General features: G+C 37.5%; 1 protein-coding gene across 2 annotated transcripts in view; it reads right to left on the bottom strand.

Annotated features, from left to right (window-relative positions):
• Positions 1 to 702: 702 nt before the first annotated feature.
• TBK1 (TANK binding kinase 1) overlaps positions 703 to 21,516 on the bottom strand; it is a 53,471-nt gene continuing 32,657 nt past the window's right edge. Inside the window, exons 9-21 of one of the 2 annotated variants that reach the window (XM_043564808.1) lie at positions 20,501 to 20,697; positions 19,685 to 19,743; positions 18,740 to 18,831; positions 14,462 to 14,563; positions 13,601 to 13,679; positions 12,885 to 13,006; positions 12,708 to 12,784; positions 11,827 to 11,866; positions 11,215 to 11,316; positions 11,013 to 11,109; positions 10,025 to 10,131; positions 9,737 to 9,808; positions 703 to 1,088 (exon numbers count right to left, since the gene is read on the bottom strand). In XM_043564808.1, the coding sequence (XP_043420743.1) occupies positions 1,079 to 1,088; positions 9,737 to 9,808; positions 10,025 to 10,131; positions 11,013 to 11,109; positions 11,215 to 11,316; positions 11,827 to 11,866; positions 12,708 to 12,784; positions 12,885 to 13,006; positions 13,601 to 13,679; positions 14,462 to 14,563; positions 18,740 to 18,831; positions 19,685 to 19,743; positions 20,501 to 20,697 (1,156 nt within the window). In that variant the 3' untranslated portion in view covers positions 703 to 1,078. Of the gene's footprint in view, positions 1,089 to 3,297; positions 3,955 to 9,736; positions 9,809 to 10,024; positions 10,132 to 11,012; positions 11,110 to 11,214; positions 11,317 to 11,826; positions 11,867 to 12,707; positions 12,785 to 12,884; positions 13,007 to 13,600; positions 13,680 to 14,461; positions 14,564 to 18,739; positions 18,832 to 19,684; positions 19,744 to 20,500; positions 20,698 to 21,516 lie in introns of those variants that run through there. The other variant, XM_043564807.1, reaches the window with a different exon arrangement.

Raw genomic sequence — 21,516 nt, 5'->3', positions numbered from 1 at the left:
AGGTCACGTTTGCTTGTACGAATTAAAAAATGTTTTATTTTGTACAAACTGAAATTTTTTTCCAGTGAAAAAACGGTATGTGTTTTAAACTGGGGCAGGAATGGATCCCAGGAAAAAAAGTTTGATGGATCCTTACAAGCCAAGAAATGTGTAAAAGAACAAGATTTTTTTCCAGGGTCCTATTTTAGAACTTAGCCCTTTGTTGAATCTCTCTCTAGACCTTTCCCCTTATTGCATATTAGCTCAGCAGACACCAGTGTCTAGCTGTCTATCAAGCAACTGGCACTGATGTTCCCGTCATCACACCTGAAGACACCAGTCTAACCACTGGTCCTTGTGCCTTCTGTTTATGCGGAAAGAAACTTATCAGTTTGCTTAGTCCCTAAACATCCTGATGTAACGTATAGGCTGTGTTTGTTTGTTTTTAATGTTTATTCATTTTTGAGAGGGAGAGAGGGACAGACAGAGTGTGAGCAGGGGACGGGAAGGGAGGGAGGGGGAGACACAGAACTTGAAGCAGGCTCCCAGCTCTGCACTGTCAGCACAGAGCCCGATGCAGGCCTGAACTCCCAAACCATGAGATCATGACCTGAGCCAAAGTCAGACGCTCAACCGACTGAGCCACACCAAGGCGCCCCTGGGGTATGCTTTTATACATCACACTACATTTCTGGTGCTGACTTATACTCTAAGTAACCCAAATGCTATTACCAACTTTTATTTCCAGGTCGGTGTCTTTGTTTTCTATCCCATTTTCAGTATTCCTTAGGAATGGGGATTTTGAGTGCTTCTCTAGGTGACAAGTGGGGAGGAAGTCCAACTAAAAACAACAGTGTAAGACTTTTGCAGGTTCTTCAGTTTTTTTGTTTTTGAAGTAATCTCTACTCCCAACATAGGGCTTGAACTCACGACCCCAAGATCAAGATTTGCACGCTCTTCCAACTGAGCCAGCCAGGCGCCCCAACTTCAGTCTTCTTAAAAGTGGGATGTAGGGTGGTGGATCCAGCTAAAATAAGAGTTTTACAACTTCTTTATATTTTCAACACTTCTCAGTTTTAAACATTTGAGTAAATTTCCCTCAGCACCTCCTGAAAGACAAAGCATAATGTGTAATAGGCACTTCTGAGTGGAGTGAAATCAGAAATAAAAGGTTAGTCCTGATTGTGACTGTGCTTCTGAAAGGAGAACAGACTTTTTTTTTTTTTTAACATTTATTCATTTTTGTGAGAGAGAAAGAGAGAAAGAGAAAGAGAGAGAGACAAAGTGCCAGCAAGAAAGAGGGAGATACCGAATCCAAATCTGAAGCAGGCTCCAGGCTCTGAGCTGTCAGCAGAGCCTGATAAGGGGCTCGAACTCACGAACTGTGAGATCATGATCTGAGCCCAAGTCGACACTTAACCCACTGAGCCACCCAGGCGCCCCAGGAGAATAGGTTTTTGATATTTCAGTGGAGATTGTTTATTCCTACTGATAGTGCCTTTAATTCCAAACAACTTACTTATTTTTAGCATAGAACACGAAAGTGAACCTATTCACTCAGAAACCTCTCTCTCAAAAACAAACAAAACAAGAAAACAAGAAAAATCCAAGATTATTATAATTTCTTTCTGGTTAATTTACTGATAAATATATTTTAAAGAAGAATTTTGAGGAAAAGATCTTTTGTATCTAAGAAGAGGCACCCTGCTTGACAAAGTGTAAGGAGGTCTATAAGCCACTAATACAGTATTTGGTAGTTTCCAAAATAATTGAACCTGGAACTCCAGAAGATGTTATGGGATTATTTTTCACATCTCTTCCCTAACCACTAATTCCTTTTTGATTTACTCAAAAATATCTTTTTTCCCATATGCTTTACGTTCACTTATTTCATTTTTATTTCTTCTGGTGTTAGAACTATAACCTGAGGCGCCTGGGTGGCTCAGTCAGTTAAACGTCCAACTCTTGATTTAGGCTCAAGTCACATGTCATGATTTGTGAGATCAAGCCCCACCTTGGGATCTGCACTAACAGCACAGAGCTGCTTGGGATTCTCTCTCTCCCTCTCTCTCTCTGTTCCTTCCCAGCCTTTTCTCTCTCTCTCAAAATAAATAAATAAACATTAAAATAATAAAAAAAAGAACTATAACTTATGTGAAAAACTAAATCCACTAACTATATACCGTTTTTATATCATTAATCCCTACCATTTGAAAATATATCCTAATATGGAAAAAAGGCTACTAGACTGGAGATGCAACTTATTAGGTTATTATTAGGTTAGCAGAGTAGCATCACCATGTATTTATTAACTTAAAATGTTCTGAAAGAGGGTTATATTTTTGAAGGTAAAATATTAAAAAGCAAGAATGCTTGGTTTCCATGTTGCTGTAATGGGGAATAAAACCTTAACTCTTGACCAATATTAACACGGAATGGATTTGCTATTAACAATACAGCTCCTAAAATTTCAGTCCCCGCAGCAAGAGTTTGTTTATTGGAGACCTTTTCCAGAGGTGCTGAAAACTAAATCTGCAAACGTATTAAGGAATCACATAACCTGGTGTTCAGTGATATGCAGATTTAAAAATGATACAATTAAATACACGTGTGTCAGATAGTCGGATGGAAAATTAAAATCAAGAGGGATTTAACAGATAGCCCCTCCCCCCCCACAAACTCTAAGCCCGGACAGGTGGTTGACAGAGACCATTTACCTACTTGTGCATGTATGTCTAGAATGCATACAGATGATGCTTAAAATTCTCCACTACAATAATGCATTGCGATTTCAAATTAAGTCCTAATCCATTTTCAGTTTTCCAATGCTCATGGGAGTCGAATTTATTCAGTCTTTGGGACGTGGTATCTTTGTGATACGCAGGTTGTGTACATGCACACTTCAATAATCTGGTAAATCAGAAACCACAACCAAAACCACACCCTTGTTGGAGAAATAATTCCTTGCTGAACATACTGGGTAGATTTTTCAAAGAGAATGTTCCGTTTAGATTTGTATACATTTATGGGAGAACTTACACTAAACTTGGAATCAGACTTAGAAGAGAAACAAAACTGTCCATATATCCAACAGTCTGAGAATAACTTACCATCACCATCGATATTCTTTCTTTCAAAAGACACCTTTTGTTTCTCAAACTGTTGTACACAGAAAAATACAAATTCTTTACATTAAAATTGAGAAATTTATTGATATTTTTTCATGATGGAGTAAGCAGAATTAAATTAAACAAGAAATATACAGCTTGAAACAGTGGAAATAACCCTAAAATTTTTTATGACAGTCATACACTTATGGCCAAAATAAAATGAATAGTTTTTAATAATTAAATCACTTTAAAAATTTTGCTCAATAATTTATCTGAAATTAAAGAGACGTGAGGATAACTGGGATCTGGGCACCTTGTAAAATGAAATAATGTCACTTTATCCTTCCCCCAAAATTGTGATCCTAGTAAAACAGTGGTTTGGTTCTGCTCTTCGCCCAGAGAAGCCACTTCTCCATCCTATCACTTACAAACCCGTCAACTATCAGTCTTTTCTGATTTGTAAGGATGACAATTTTGGTTCCATTTAAAAAATGTTTCCAGTAGGCAGGCGGAGAAACAACCCAGTTAGCCTTACTCCAGTATTTCAACATATCAGTCATGGCTTTCTTCTAGTGCTCACTGAGGTCAAATGTCCTCATATAATTATAAATGTTAAAAGGTAAAATTACATCTTAACAGCAGCCAAAAATTTATATATTTTCTTGTGTATTTACAATATTGTACATATTTACATGACCACATCAAATACTGAATTGTAGAAATAAGAGCCCACTTATAGAGGCACTCATTTAATGAATGTCTCAGCATTATTTTCTTGTGCAAACTAAAACTGTTCTCGAACTTCCCAGAAAGCTAAAGACAGTCAACATTGCGAAGGCCGCCATCCATGGTTAAAGAGCCAAACCTAAAACACAAAAGAAAACAGGAAATCTCAGAAGATTCATTTATTTGGCCTGCAACATTTTAAAGAGTATATAGGGTACTTTTCAGATGAATAAACTGTTATTTAAGAGTTTAAGCAACTGGGGTGCCTGGGTGGCTCAGTCGGTTAAGCAGCCGACTTCGGCTCAGGTCATGATCTCACGGTCTGTGAGTTCGAGCCCCGCGTCGGGCTCTGTGCTGACAGCTCAGAGCCTGGATGGAGCCTGTTTCAGATTCTGTGTCTCCCTCTCTCTGACCCTCCCCTGTTCATGCTCTGTCTCTCCCTGTCTTAAAAATAAGTAAAACGTTTAAAAAAAAAAAAGTTCAAGCAGCTATGATGTCCCCAATTTTTACTGAAACACGGTGGTATTATTATAAATATGTGAAAAAAATACCAATTAGTGGCTTGGGAGACTTCTTAGGAGAAAAGGCTAAGTGATGTGATCTAGAAAGTATTAGAAACAATTGGACAACTTCCTTTTGGTGGGGTGGGATTTAGAAAAGCGAAGATAAGGAGTTGGGAGTAGGTGAGACATACTTAATGGAGAGTAAATTATGTAAAGTTAAGTAAAGCGACCTTGCTACAATGGAATGTTATTTTGGGGACTAGTGGGAAATGAAGGTGAGTGAATAGGCTGGCCAGAGGATTATATCCTGGGATTTCAAGTATGAATTTAGATTTGACCTTTTAGGTAAGAAGAGTTTAGAAATTGTTGGGCCAAAGGAGTGGCATGGCATGATTAGACCTTTGGCTGTACTAATGACAGATGGGAAAGGCCTGGGTTTAGGAAGATAGATAATATGTTACCACCACAGCTCACATGTGAGGAGGAAAGGGGGTCTGATGAGGCTGAGAGGGGGAAAATGGAAACATTTTGAAGGAAGATCACCAAACTAATGAAAGGCAATAAAAAACAGTTAGTGTCTAAAATGACGTATGTTCACAGAAGCAGAAGGAAAGGTGGTTCCTTTGAATAGAATGAGGAAATAGGAGGAGCTGGGAAGGGTGATATTATGTGATTTTTAGATATGAAAGAAATAAAGTGATAATGAGATACCCATGTGGAGACAGTGCTCAAGACCCGGATTCCATTATTAGTTCTGGCACTAATCCGTACATAGTCCTTTAACATTTAAGTTATGATTATACCATGTCATATCAACCATATTGTTACATAAACTGGCAAGTAAAATGGGAAAGTGACTTATGGGACTTGCTTTGGGCAGTGGGGATTCTATGTCATACGACATAAGAAAGTGAGTATAAAAGCTTGTTAAAAGCATTACTTAATAGTCTCTTCTCCTTGCTGATATTTAGCTAAGGTTGTAAAGAAACTAAATTGGGCACTAAAAAAAAAAAATTACTATGTAATTGCTATAAACTAATACAAAAAAGATTTTAAAACCAACAGGCAATTCACACACACATATAAATTTGAATAAACAGGGGCGCCTGGGTGGCTCAGTTGGTTAAGCATCCCACTCTTGGTTTGGGCTCAGGTCATGATCTCACAGTTCATGAGTTTGAGCCCTGAGTCAGGCTCAGTGCTGCTGGCGTGGAGCCTGCTTGGGATTCTATCTGCCCCTACCCCACATGCTCTCTCTCTCAAATATATAACCTTAAAAAAAAAAAAGAAAAAAAATTGGGGTGCCTGGGTGGCTCGGTTGGTTGAACGTCCAACTCTTGATTTCGGTTCAAGTCATGATCTGTTTCCTGAGTTCGAGCCCCATGTCAGGCTCAGTGCTGACAGTGCGGAGCATGCCTGGGTTCCTCTCTCTCCCTCTCTCCCACATGCATTCTATCTCTCTCAAAATAATAAAAAAATAAAGAAAAAAGAAAAAATTAATACTTATAAAAATTTAAATGTGATGCTCTCTGACCCAGCAATTCCACATCTAGAAACATCTAGAAATTGATCCCTCAAATATTCTTTTTTTTTTTTACTTAAAACTAAAAATAAAAATTTTTTAATGTTTTTATTTATTTGAGAGAGAGACAGGCAGAGTGCAAGCTGGAGAGGGGCAGAGAGAGAGGGAGACAGAATCTGAGGCAGGCTCCAGGCTCTGAGCTGTCAGCACAGAGCCCGATGTGGGGCTCAAACGCGTGAACTGCGAGATCATGGCCTGAGCCGAAGTCTGATGCTCAACTGACTGAGCCGCCTAGGCACCCCTATTTAAACAATTTTTATTTATTTATTTTTTAAACTTTATTTATTTATTTTGGGAGAGACAGAGAGAGTGTGAATGGGGAAGGGGCAGAGAGAGAGAGAGACAAAGAATCCCAAGCAGGTTCCGCACCATCAGTGCAGAACCCACAAACCGTGAGATCGTGATCTGAGCTGAAACCAAGAGTTGGACACTTCATTAACTGGGCCAACCAGGTACCCAAACAATTTTTTTAATATTTGTTTTTGAGAGAGAGAATGTGAGCAGGGGAGAGGAAGAGAGAGAGGGAGACAGCTGTGAAGCAGGCTCCACACTGTCAGCACAGAGCCCGAGGAGGGGCTTGAATCCACAAACTGCGAGATCATGAGTTGAGCCAACGTCAGACGCTCAACCGACTGAGCCACCCAGGTGCCCCTAAACAATTTTTTTACCAAAATTTATCTATTTTGAGAGAGTGAGCAAGCAGGGGAGGGTCAGAGAGAGGGAGAAAGAGAATCCCAAGCAGGCTCCTCACCGTCAGCACAGAGTCTGATGTGGGGCTTGAACCCACAAACTGCAAGATCATGACCCAAGCCGAAACCAAGAGTCAGACGTTCAAGTGACTGAGGCACTCCAATCTCTCAAATATTCTTACACAAGTACATGAAGGTATACATACAAATAAGTTCACTGAAGCATGGTTTATAATTGTGAAAAATTAACACAACTTAAATGCCCAACAAATAGGACAGCCAAATAGATACGGCAGAGCCATACACTAGTCTATTAGGCAGCTGCTGAAAATGAGAAAAAAGAAGCGCCTGACTAGCTCAGAGCATGCAACTCTTGATCTTGGGGTTTTGAGTCTGAGCCCTACATTGGGTGTAGAGATTACTTAAAAATAAAATCTTTATTTTTATTTAAAAAAAAAATTTTTTTTTAACGTTTATTTATTTTTGAGACAGAGAGAGACAGAGCATGAACGGGGGAGGGTCAGAGAGAGGGAGACACAGAATCCAAAACAGGCTCCAGGCTCTGAGCTGTCGGCACAGAGCCCGACACGGGGCTCCAACTCATGGACCGTGAGATCGTGACCCGAGCCGAAGTCGGCCGCTCAACCAACTGAGCCACCCAGGCGCCCCAAAAATAAAATCTTTAAATGGGGTGCCTGGGTGGCTCAGTTGGTTAAGCATCTGACTCTTGATTTTGGCTCAGGTCATGATCTCAGGGTCGTGGGACTGAGCCCCACATCAGGCCCTGTGCTGAGCATGGAGCCTGCTTAAGATTCTCTCTTCCTCTCCCTCTGTCCCCCCTCTGCTTGCTCTCCCTCGCTCTCTAAAAAAGAAAGGAAGAAAGAAAGAAAGAAAGAAAGAAAGAAAGAAAGAAAGAAAGAAAGAAAGAAAGAAAGAAAGAAAGGAAATGAGAAAAAATAGAGCTATATATATGGATATGAAAAAGTACCGGTGATATAGTCTTAGATGAAAAAAGGCTAAACCAGTATGAACAGAATGATCCCATTCACATAAAACGTACATGCACAACAAACTGTTAATAGTAATTACTTCTGCGGGGGTGGAAGGGGATCATGAGAAAAGGCAGGTAGAGCCTTTCATTTCCAAATTTTTACAATCATATATTGTAGGAAATCTTTATAGAATGTATTCTAAAAACTAATTCATTGAGAAAAAATTGATAGCTAAGTAAAATTAGTCAGAGAAAGACAAAAATCATATGACTTCACTCATATGAGGACTTTAAGAGACAAAACAGATGAACATAAGGGAAGGGAAACAAAAATAATATAATAAAACGGAGGGGGACAAAATGAAGAGACTCATAAATATGGAGAACAAACTGAGGGCTGCTGGAAGGGTTGTGGGAGGGAGGATGGGCTAAATGGGTAAGGGGCATTAAGAAATTTACTCCTGAAATCATTGCTTCACTATATACTAATTTGGATGTATATTAAAAAAAATAAAAAATAAAGTTAAATTATAAAAAATAAAATAAATATATATACGTATAAAAAAAAAGAAAAAAATGATAATACTACAGAAGTGAATAGATCACCTGGCTGGCTCAGTGGGTAGAGCGTGCAACTTGACCCCAGGGTTTTGGGTTTAAAACCCACATAGGGTGTAGAGATTACTCAAAAAAAAAAAAAAAAAAAAAACCAACTTAAAAAAAACACACCAAAAAACAAGTGTCAGGGCATCTGGGTGGCTCAGTCAAAGTTGAGCGTCCAGATCCTGATTTCGGCTCAGGCTGTGATCCCAGGGTCATGGGATCAAGCCCTGCATTGGGCTCTGGGCTGAGTGTGGAGCTGCTTAAGATTTTCTCTCTCTTTCTCTCTCTTCTCTCCCCCTACTTGTGCTCTAAAATAAAAAATTAAAAAAAAAAAGAAAAGAAATGTCAAATAACTTTCTGCACATAGCTAAAAAATCATGTGACTTTCTGACAATCTTTCCAAACTACAGGAAACTTTCTTTGGTCCTTTTATTTGCGAGAATAGTTCCAGGGGGGATAAGACTGTATGAGGAAATAGGTGGCTAGATTCCAGCTCCAGCTCACCTCTTAGGGTGTGAACTTCAGTACCTGTGAAACATGGATAGAGACTGTCTGCTCAGCTACTGTACGAGGCTGGAATGCATGCTGAGCAAGCTTACGCAGTGTGAAAGTGCCCTGCAAGCATATAAAACGTCACACAAGTGTGAAGTACTTTTATTAGTATGCTTGGAATTAGAGAACATATCGATAAGCACATAAGGGCTTCAAAGAGAAGGGTTCTTACTAGAAAGCCAAATGTTCCTTAACTTCCCTGAGGAACTGGGAGGAGGAAAAAGCATTCAAAAGTGGGTTTACTGGCTCTGGGTGTTTTCCAACTCTCTCTCTCCCTGATCTATGAGGATTTTTTTTTTTTTTTTAAGTTTTATTTAAGTAATCTCTTCACCCGGTGTCAGGCTCAAACTTACAACCCTGAGATCAAAAGTCACATGCTCTAAGCCAGCCAGGCAGGTGCCTCTTATAAGCCATTCTGATTCCAAAATTTAAACTTATGATTCTAATGAGAAAATGTATGAAAAATAATGTGCAAAAGATTTTCATTTTCACAAACTGACTCAAGTAAGCAAATAATTCTATTAACCAGTGCTTCTATAAAATGGAATCAATCACAGTTGACTTGTCTTTATCCAACCAACCTCAAGCACATTACAGGGCACCACGGAAATCGCAGAACATAAGGGTTCTTGACTTGATATCTATCCTTTTCCCACTACTTAACCTACTACTACAGACAGACAGGTACAAGTTTAGATCTATATGTGCTCTAGTGCACAGAAAACCACAGGGCAGAGGAGCACCTGGGTGGCTCAGGCGGTTGAGTGTCCGACTTCGGCTCAGGTCATAAACTTATGGTTTATGAGTTCAAGCCGTGTGCCTGGCTGTGTGCTGACAGCTAGGAGCCTGGAGCCTGCTTCTGATTCTGTGTTCCCTCTCTCTCTCTGCCCCTCCCCTGCTCATGTTCCCTCTCTCTCTCTCTCTCAAAAATAAACAAACATAAAAACATTTAAAAAAAAAAAGAGAAAATCACAGAGCAGAATGGCATTTCCATTACTCACCTTTCTAAAATATGATTATTTTCAGCAAGTTCTTTAACCACTCCTTCCATCTCTTCCTTTAATTTCTTCATACTATACAAACAAAATAAGAATGTCTCTGCTCAAAAAAGTATGCAAATGTTTTAGAATTACACCATGTTTTAGTTCTCTTGACTGAAGTAAGCCATTAAATACATTAGCAAGTATAGTCACCACAAACACCAAAAATTCCAAAATAAAAGAGCAAGATCACAAACTGAAATAAAAATGAACAGAAACATAATAGTTACCAAATAATAAATTTCTTACCCAAGAGTCATTTCCACTAATGTATTAGAACATGGATAAATTGGGGTCATGGTATGTTTGATTCCACTGGAGGCTGCAAACATTTTTTGAGGCAAAGTTTCTTGTAACTAAAACATCGAAAAAAATTCACATCAATCACTGAACGAAGTACAAACTACAGATCTTACATCAAATGTTCCAGGTTTATTAAGCCCTTTATAGCTTTTAAATTTTAATTTCAAAACCATGAATGATACAGTACTTAAATGAATACTCTAAGAAAATCTTCTCTTTTCTTTTGAAAAAAAAAATTTTTTTAATGTTTTATTTATTTTGGAGAGAGATGGAGACAGAGTGTGAGTGGGGGAGGGGCAGAGAGAGAGGGAGACACAGAATCCGAAGCAGGCTCCAGGCTGTGAGCTGTCAGCACAGAGCCAGATATGGGGCTTGAACTCACCAACTGTGAGACCATGACCTGAGCCCAAGTCTGATACTTAACCGGCTGAGCCACCCAGGAGCCCCTAAAGAAAACTTTTCTTATAGATAAAAGAATGTTCTAACATATGCCTTAAAATTTTTTAAAAAATATTTTATCATATGCTTTTAGGGGTGCCTGGGTGGCTCAGTCAGTTAAGTGTCTGACTTCGGCTCAGGTCATGATCTCACGGTTTGTGCGTTCGAGCCCCGTGTCAGGCTCTGTGCTGACAGCTTCGGATTCTGTATCTCCCTCTCTCTCTACCCCTCCCCAACTAGTGCTCTGTCTCTCTCTGTCTCTCAAAAATAAATAAATGTAAAAAAAAAATTTTAAATATTTTATCATATGCTTTTAATCGTAAGACATCTAAGTTCTGAAAACTTGGCTCAAACACATATTACAAATGGGTAAACAGAACTGAATATAAGGCAATTTATGTCCTATTTCTCCCTTTTCAATCATTTCAAACTGAGAAGAAATATTTTTTTTCCTAGTAGGAAAAAGATGTTTTCTAGATACTTTTTATAGTCATACCTCATTTGTATAATCTTGATACTTCGACACTTCTTCTTCAATATCAAAACACTGATTAGTTAGTGATAATAACTGTTTCCTAAGATGAAGCATCTTTCTGAAAACCAAAAAGAATCAATAAGCAGTCTAATATCAATATTACTTAAAAAATACAACATTCACTGAATTGTACATTGTGCAGTCAACCACAAAGCTTACTTACCTCATCCATTCTTCTGACTTATCCAAAAATGCCTCATATTTTTTAACACATTCGTCTGTAAAATGGGTCATAGCTTTTGTTGCATGGTAATACAGTTTTTGCCTATAATTTAGAAATAATCGTAGGTTTAAACCAATGTCACGATTTCTGCTTCAAATATTAAAAACTGTTCAAACATATAAAACTTACGTTTCTTAATAATGACTGTTATGGCTTTAGAATATTTATAGTAGAAAGCCAAAGGTTTCTAAAATCGACATTAAAGCAGCAGGAAGCAAAAGAGAAGGTTCATAAAGGAGAATGGTCACAAATACTTATTCAATGAAGTCAAGGTAAGAAAGTGGTTAAGCCTGGCCTTGTCTATGTTCTTCCTTATTTGTCCTTCTGCAATCAGAGCATGTGAAGCAGAAGACCACCTCCTTATTCTCCCTTCTCTTCAACCTCTCAATCAGGGACCAGACACATGGACCTCAAATATGTACACACACAGTAACAATTCTGTAAAGCTAAGATGAAAATGTATTTTTCATTGTAATTAATTTCAATTTTAAGAGGAATTATATTAATAACATAACCCTGAAAACAATTGTTAAACATAATATGGACACTTACTTATCAAATTTGTGGATCTGTTCTTCATTATAAGCTAGTCCTACAAATAAGAAATATTGCTTCTGTAAATGTAGAATCACAGAGTCATGCAAAAGTTTTTATCTTTTGAAATTATGACTTCAAAAAGGGCAAGAGGGTTTTCTTTTTAAGATTTTATCTTTAAGAAATCTCTACACCCAATGCAAGATCAAGAGTTGTATATTCCACTGACTAAGCCAGCCAGGCACCCCAAAAAGGCAGTTTAGAGTAGATGTCACAAACTCATGACTCATGGCTTAGATATGTAGCCCAATGCTTTCATTTGATCTATACAGTGTCAACATCAAAAAAAAAAAAAAAAAAAATGAACTGCCAACATTTAAAATCAGGACATTTTATTCCTTAAAAAAAAAAAAAAAAGATTTATTTATTTATGTGATCTCTATACCCGACGTGGGGCTTAAACCCATGACCCCAAGATTGAGAGTCACACACTCCACCAACTGAGCCAGCCAGGTGTCCCCAGGGTTTTTAATAAAATCTGTACTTCCAGCTTCCCTTGAGAACAGGAAGATTGGGCAATGAATCTGGTGAATCTGAGTAGTGGCTCTCCTCTTTAGACGGGGTACTTCCTCTCCTGTCCTCCTGTCTCCAGTGGCCAATCATTTTCTTTTCTATGACTGGCCTCTAGAGATTTTGGAGTTCAGGACCCCCGATTTAAAATTTTCAAAAGATTGTTTTTAGGAATAATTTTTAGCATATTCAACCTCTTTCCCAACAGAATCAAGTCTCTGAAATAAATAACTTAAGGAACCACCCTCAGAAATATACCAAATGAATTCAATTGAATTACAACTAGTAGAATTGATTCATTAGATTAACAAATGGCAAATTTTACTCACTACGTTCTGCTTTGTCTTTTTTGAACTGATAGTAAATCTCTGTGATGCAATTTAGCAGGACTTGTAGCTTTTCTACACTATATAAGAAAAAAAAATCCAAGTAAATTATATAAGTCAATGTGAAAAAGGACATTTAAGAATAAGAGCAGAAACTACCAATAAAGTTATATAACCTACTGTCTATCTTTTGGATGAGTGCCTTCTTGATGGGCCCACATGTCTGCCAACAATCCACCTGGAGATAATCTGCTTTCGATATCCTGAAGACTGGTTTCTATTGTTCCCTGAGAACTGGAAAGCTAAATAAAACCAGTGGGTTCAGATGCAGATCAGCAAAATACAGAAACAATAATCAGAATGCCATGAGATCATGACCCGAGCCAAGGCAGGCTGCTCAACTGACTGAGCCACCCAGGTGCCCTGCCCCCCCCTTTTAAGAATAATGTTTATTTATTTGAGACAGAGAGAGCAAGCGATCAAGTGAGCTGGGGAAGGGAATAGAGAGAGAGAGGGAGAGAGAATCCCAAGCAGGCTCCACACTGTCAGGGTGAACTCATGAACAAGATCGTGAGCTGAGCTGAAATCAAGAGCTAGATGCTTAACGACTTAAGCCACCCAGGCGCCCTGAGCATTATGGATTTTAAAGGGAGACTTGAGAGAGACTTTAGAGAGAAAAGGACTGAAAGCAAAGCAGGCACTTGGAAACATCACGAAGAACTTCATGTCAGTAAGGGAATTTAAATATTGTAAATAGTTCCTAAAGATGGGAAAAGGCTACCCCTTCTCTGGAAATCCTTTAGGTATATCATCTTTCTGGGAAAGCTGAGATCTAATCTGACTAGCAAAGGAATAGGTTATGAGCCAATGACTGTCATAATTGTGTAAATACTCACTCTCAACAATTTGGTGTGTATGTCTGAAATTTCACCTAACTCTGCTGCTTCTAGGTTGATCTTCATCAACTTTTCGTATCTGTATGAAAACAAGCATGGAAAAATTCAATGAGCATAATGAATATACAGATTTTTGAATATAAAGATTTTAAAAGATGTTTTATAAATTATACCTGAGTTTTTATTCTCGTAACTATTTAAGAATAAAATATTGAATGCAAAGCCTACAAGCAACAGATTCCAAGAAAACTTGATGTCTCTGTAAAGAAGGAATTTTATATACTCCTACTTATAAATTTTTATACAAAATATAAAAGACAACTTAATTTCCAACAGTCTTACGCCATGATAATGGTCAAACTACTAGATTACAGATTGGAGGTCATACTGAATTCAATTATTGTATTTCTTCTGCAGTACAAATAATACAGCCTAGAAAGAGAGAAGTCTAAAATATTGTTTCATAACAGTCTCAGGGATAAGATTAATAAGTAAGAGTAAACTGAAAGTAATCCCCAAATTCTACAACTACTAAAATACAGTTCTAGAATACCTCTTCCCGCTTCCTTTGTTGACTCTAGGTTCTATATCTTCCTATTCAGAGTGTCTGCTTTGCAAAATTAAAAACTGAGACGTTTCTGTCAGATTACCTCTTCCTTTGTAAGGGGAAGGAGAAATGCCGCCAAATGTTCACTTCGGACTGAGACAACTAAATAATTTTGGCTTTGTGAGGAAGTAACTCAATCGAAAGTGGTGTCTCGACTCAAACACTTGCACAGCATGTTCTACTATGCCGAGGATAACGACATAAGTGAATGTTTAACATTTTCACCACTATTAGGAAGGAAGTAATCTACTTACACTTTCACAGTTTTTTCAATGTTTCTGATGCAGAAATCCAGTGTGATCACAACTTCTGTCTTTTTGTGAACAGTTTCATTATAATCATCTTTAACTAATTCTCTAAAAAATAATAATACCCTCATTAGTTTACCTAAGGAATGATTTATTTCCTCTTGTCCATCACTAATTACACTGCTGTTACTACTCTTCAGACAAGTTTATTAACAGTCTTATATTATGAAAGCCAATTCATTTTTGTCCCCCTTGGCCTGAGTCTCGCCAATTCACTTTTTATTACTGAAAGCATCTCTGTGACCCTTATACATATCTAGGGCACGGGGCCATTAGTTACTACTTATTGGATTAACAGTTTAGAAATCTAAGGCATTAAAATTATAGTAAACAGTGTAAACTAAACTACAATCATACAAATAAGCCATATGTGTTATGCTTTATACCACCAGAATTAATTTTTACTGCTCTTAAATTATGATCTCTGAAGGAGGAGGATGACATAATTAATAATAAAACTGGAGGGCTTTTGGTCTACATTAAGGGTCAACAAACTAAGGCCTGATGTTTGCTTTTGCTAAGATTGATACTTATATTTTTAAAGGCTGTAAAAAATAAATAAATAAATAAATAAGAGACCTTATATGGCCCACAAAGTCTAAAATATTTACTAACTGGCAATCCCTATCAAAATACCACCAAGCATTCTTCACAGACCTGGAACAAACAATCCTAAAATTTGTATGGAACCAGAAAAGACCCCGTATAGCCAAAGCAATCCTGAAAAAGAAAATCAAAGCTGGAGGCATCACAATTCTGGACTTCAAGCTGTAATCATCAAGACAGTATGGTACTGGCACAAAAGCAGACACATAGATCAATGCAACAGAATAGAGAACCCAGAAATAGACCCACAAACGTATGGCCAGCTAATCTTTGACAAAGCAGGAAAGAATATCCAGTGGAAAAAAGTCTCTTCAGCAAATGGTGCTGGGAAAACTGGGCAGCGACATGCAGAAGAATGAACCTGGATCACTTTCTTACACCATACACAAAAATAAACTCAAAATGGATGAAAGACCTCAATGTAAGGCAGGAAACCATCAAAATCCTAGAGGACAAAACAGGCAACAACCTCTTTGACCTCAACCACAGCAACTTCTTACTTGACATGTCACCGAGAGGCAAGGGAAACAAAAGTGAAAATGAACTATTGGGACCTCATCAAGATAAGACACTTCTGCACAGAGAAACAATCAGCAAAACTAAAAGGCAACTGACGGAATGGGAGAAGATATTTGCAAATGACATATCAGATAAAGGGTTAGTATCCAAAATCTATAAAGAACTTATCAAACTCAACACCCAAAAAACAAATAATCCAGTGAAGAAATGGGCCAAAGACATGAATAGACACTTTTCCAAAGAAGACATCCAGATGTCCAACCAACACATGAAAAAATGCTCAACATCACTCATCATCAGGGAAATACAAATCAAAACCACAATGAGATACCACCTCACGCCTGTCAGAATGGCTAAAATTAACGACTCAGGCAACACGAATATTGGTGAGGATGCATAGAAAGATGATCTCTTTTGCATTGTTGGTGGGAACACAAACTGGTGCAGCCACTCCGGAAAACAGTATGGAGGTTCCTCAAACAATTAAAAATAGAACTACCCTCTTACCCAGCAATTGCACTACAGTACAGAAAGAGCCCAAATGTCCATCAATAGATGAATGGATAAAAGAGATATGGTATATATATATACAACGGAGTACTACTCGGCAATCAAAAGAATGAAATCTTGTCATTTGCAACAATGTGGATGGAACTAGAGTGTATTATACTAAGCAAAATAAGTCAGAGAAAGATAAGTATCTTATGATTTCACTCATATGAGGACTTTAAGATACAAAACAGATGAACATAAGGGAAGGGAAGCAAAAATAACATAAAAACAGAGAGGAAGATAAACCATAAGAGACTCCTAAATACAGAGAACAAGTTGAAGGTTGGTGGTGGGGTGTTGGGTGGGAGGAAGTGCTGAGGGGGTACTGGGCATTAAGGAGGACTCTGGGATGAGCACTAGGTGTTATTAAGTGATTAATCACTAAATTCTATTCCTAAAAAAATATATTTTGATTAAAAAAAATTAACAACAAAGGAGTATGAGAGACAGGAGCTCAAGTTCATAGACCATCAGAGGCTTTCTTTGGTCACTCTCTGTCTCTTTGGATCCTTTTAATTTTGGTTAATCAGCAGGGCAAATATCCCCCATAGTTAGCGGCAGAGAGCTGTATTTCTAATACAAAACTGTCGTGTTTGAAACATGGAATAGATACAGATTTCAAATAAAGTCCTTTATTGGTGAAAAAAAAAAAAAAAGGAAAAAAAATTACTAACTGAAAAAGCTTGCCAGCAGTGGTCTACATTAAAAACCATTTTCGGGGTGCCTGGGTGGCTCAGTCGGTTAAGCATCCAGCTTCGGCTCAGGTCATGCATGATCTTACAGCTTGTGGGTTTGAGCCCCACATCGGGCTCTGTGACAGTTCAGAGCCTGGAACCTGCTTTGGATTCTGTGTCTCCCTCTCTCTCTCTGCCCCGCCCCTGCTCACACTCACTCTCTCTCTCTCAAAAAATAAATAAACATTAAAAAATTTTTTTTAAATAAAATATTAAAAAAAAACCAAAACCCATTTTCAAAAAAAACCCCAAACCAAAAACCAAAGCAAAACAAAAACTATTTTCTCATGACTTATTAAACTAAAAGTTAATAGGTAAAAGGAATAAAAGCTTCACGGAGCAGTGACTGTGGTACATAACAAGAACAAGAGAACACGAGAGCTGTTAGTTACAATACCACAAAAGTAAATGGAGTCAACACTCAGATTTTTCCAGAAATTATTTAGTAAAAACAAAAAGCCTTCTTAATGGAAAGAGAAAAGCGTAGGCTTATAAGCTGGATATGTGAACACCTAAAAAAAAAACCCCATAAATTTATGAGTTTAACAAAAGTGTCATTCTTTTTTCTTCTTAAAGCACCAGCAGGATGAGAATGATGAGATGCTTTCGTAAGAAGGGAAGGATAGGCGTGAGGGAGGTACATATAAACTGTCACAAGCACTAGGCCAAAGGGCATTATGATCCCAGGGAACACGAGGCCATTGCTGTGTGCGTATAAGATTCAAAAGCCTTAAATGATGGTGTACAGAAACTAGAGGCATGATGTTCAAGAGAGACCATTTATTCTCCACTTCTATCAGATGGAAAGAACATCTATAAATCATGAAAAGTAAAAAAAAAAAAAGGGGGGGGGGAATCATATTCATCCACAAAATATTTCTTAGGGTCACTTTCAGGAAAGAATACTTAATTAATCAATATTCTGACCCAGAGTAACTATATTAACATGATTTACTTAAAAAAAAAAAAAAACAGCTCTTATTGCTTGTCAAGGTGAGTTTGTACTCCACTGTATAATTTCATTTATATGAAGTGTCTCGAATAGGCAAATCTATATAGACAGAAAGCATATGAGAGGTTGCCTGGGGCTAGAATTCTAGAACAAGTCCAGACTATCTTGGATTACAACAATGCCAAAGGCCACCCACCAAGAGAGTGAAATGACAGCTGAGTCAAGTCCTTGGAAAAAGAATTCATTTACCATCACCCTGTATGTACAGTGTGGCATAAGTTTTAAAATTCAGATACAATTTGTCCTATGTATCTCACAAGCTGCTGCAGGAATCAAATAAAAAAATAGTTGCTAAATGTTTTGTACACCAAATGTGAAACAAGTGTATTATAATATTACAGAAGGGGTGCCTGGCTGGCTCAGTAGGTGGAGCATGTGACTTTGGATCTTGCAATAGTGAGTTTGAGCCCTACACTGGGTGTAGAGATGACTTAAAAATAAAATCTTTAGGAATGAGCCTGGGTGGCTCAGTCAGTTGAGCATGTGACTCTTGACTGCCCCTCAGGTCATGGTCTCACAGTTTGTGGGATCGAGTCCTGTGCTGGGCTCTGCACAGAGCATGGAGCCAGGTTGGGATTCTCTCCCTTTCTCTCTCTCCCTCTGCCCCCTCTCCTGCTCCCATTCTGTCTCTCTCTTTCTCTCAAAAAAATAAAATTAAAAAAGGAAAGATAAAATCTTTAAAAACCAAACCAAACCAAACAATAAAAAACCCCAAGCACTTGATGCTTCTTAGTCTGAAGAGGTAAAGTATCAATGATGGAGTGGTTACCACTCATTTTCAAATTTCAGTCTATTACTTACATCAACCATCGTATCCCCTTTCGCATTAATTCCTGATAAAGCAGCAAGGTATTGGCAATTTTACAAGCATAACATACAACTCCTGTTATTGCCTAATGAAGAAACACAAATGTCAGTATTTGGTGCAAATTGTGGTACAGGATAAGAAAAACTTTTACATAAAAATTTTCAAGCTTATATATTTTTATCAGGTTAATTTAAAAACACAAACTACCAATTTCTAAAAGCTAAGGACAGATACAATAAATATTTCAGCCTTAACATGATAATGTTAAATATGTTCTGTCTCAATAGAGAAAATTTTCTTAGGAATTTAACAAAAGATATAAGGAAGAAAGAGGGGTGCCCAGGTGGCTCAGTCAGTTAAGCGTCTGACTTCGGCTTGGGACATGGTCTCTCATGGTCTGTGGGTTTGAGCCCTGCATTGAGCTCTGTGCTAACAGCTCAGATCCTGGAGCCTGCTTTGGATTCTGGGTCCCCGCCTCTCTCTCTTTGCTCCTCCCCCACTCATGCTCTGTCTCACTCTGTCTCTCAAATAAATGTTTAAAAAAAAAAAATTAACAAAAAAGAACAAAATAATCTGCATTGGGTAACAATTTTTTTTTTTTTTGAACATTATATTTTTGAGAGACAGACAGGGATAGAGCACGAGCCAGGGAGGAGCAGAGAGAATGGGAAACACAGAGTCGAAGCAGGCTCAGGCTCCGAGCTGTCAGCACAGAGCCCGACGCAGGGCTCAAACTCACAAACTATGAGATCATGACCTGAGCCTAAGTCGGACATTTAACCGACTGAGCCACCCAGGCGCCCCTGCAATGGATAACTTAAATGAATAAGTTCCTAAATCATATAGGCGTATGTAAAGATAACACATTTTATTGCTTCCATTGTTGATAAGATAATTTTAATTCAGATGTTTACAAAGTAACTTAATTAAACACTAACCTTAGCCATGCTAGCATCCCCATCTAAATCGTAACGTGGATGTACTTTAGGAAGGGAAACTGAAATACGAAGTAAAAAAATTAAAATCAGAAATAAAGTATTTTGAATAAATTACTATAGCTTTTATACAGCAATCTCTAAATTAAACATTAACATCTACATTACCCCCAAATTAAACATTAGTAACAAAACTCTTTTATGTTCTTTTCCTGGTTAAAAAAAAAATCACTTGAAGCAAAAATGCTCATTCCTTAACAACTAAGAAATTACCAGAAATATTTCTAAGGAGTTTAGTTCTTTTCTTAGATATATTCCAATACAACACAAGCTCAATGCTTCTCTTTAAATCTAAATCAAATCCCAAAGATCCAAACAGAAAAGTAAATATCTGGGTAATTTTTTTTTTCACCAGTACAATTAATAATTTAAGATTCCAAAATGTAGATCTAATTTTTCATAGATTCCAAAGCCTGACAAAGTGTCCTATTCACAGTGGACACAATAAATATTGGCTCAAACTTGTGATACAAAAGGTTATTTTGAATGTTAGTAAAATACTAAAAGCAGAGAGCTACAGTAAAGCATACATGACAAACTACCATTTTATGACACAAAATATTTAAGGTCAAATTATGTTCCTACAAGGCTTTTCAATTTTATTACTAGTCCCATTCAACTTATTTACAAAATTTTTAAGTTTATGAAAATTCTACATTACTGTCCTCATCAATCAACTTTATGAAGATGCCAATCATTTTTACAGGTCATTTTTTTTTTTTAATGGCTATGAAGAACACTAGAAAAATTCCAACTTACTTTTCTCATATATCAATCCTATGGTACTCAGAGGTTCCCGACTCACTACAAAGATGGGATTTTCCTCAGTAGTTTTAGGAAAATGCTGTGCCAGTCTTCCAGGTTCTATAACTAAACGTCGCCCTTCATATATAAGTTCTTGATTTGAAGAAATAATTTTGGTTTGTTTATATACCAGTTCATGAAATACAGTAGCACTGTGTGAGAAAAATGCAAAGGGACAACATTACTGGGATGGAGTAAGAAATAAATCTGTGTGTGGGGGGGGGAGGGAGGTACAACATTTCTTTCTAAGAGATACTTCAGATCACGGCAGGTCTATAGAAACACTGTTTTGTTGATGTGGATACTATAATGTCTATTAAACTGAAAATTGCACAGACCTGTCTATGCAGTAATCCATTCTAGAATACTTTTATGTCTGAACACCTATACTGAATATGTATAAGATACAGGATTCTTCATGTTGAATAATGGGGAGCCAACATAACACAGCACTTTAGAGCAAGGACTCTGGATCAGACTACGTGGGTTCAAATTCCAGTTATACTGACTTGCGGAAAATACCTTAAGTTACTTAACACCTCTATGCTGTTTCCTCATCTATAAAACATAAGCGATAGTACCCACCTCACAGAGCTGCTGTGAGGATTAAATGACAAAGAACTCACAGTGGTATCTGTGACGTGACTATAAATATTTGTTGAATGAATTAATATAACCAGGTATTTTCAAAATGATGTTTTAGGGGAAAAAGTAGATTCTCCCTAAACAGATATATGCAATCAAAGAGACATTTCAGTGGAAAGGCTGTGATCTGGCTCAGGCTTGGGTGGGCTTTTTAATGTTCACATATGTTCTTAAAATGAAATAGTTGCCAACACCTAACTCTGACACAGATTTATTCACGCTATTACATAACAAAATAAAGATGAATAATACACATTTAACCTAATTTTATATTAATGTTATTTTATTCATTATATTGTATTCTTTTATGTTTATATTAACAGTAT

Source organism: Prionailurus bengalensis, chromosome B4, assembly GCF_016509475.1.
Source record: "Prionailurus bengalensis isolate Pbe53 chromosome B4, Fcat_Pben_1.1_paternal_pri, whole genome shotgun sequence".
NCBI lineage: Eukaryota > Metazoa > Chordata > Mammalia > Carnivora > Felidae > Prionailurus > Prionailurus bengalensis.
The sequence above is the reverse complement of the archived record's forward strand: the minus strand, read 5'-3'. Positions and strand labels throughout refer to the sequence as shown.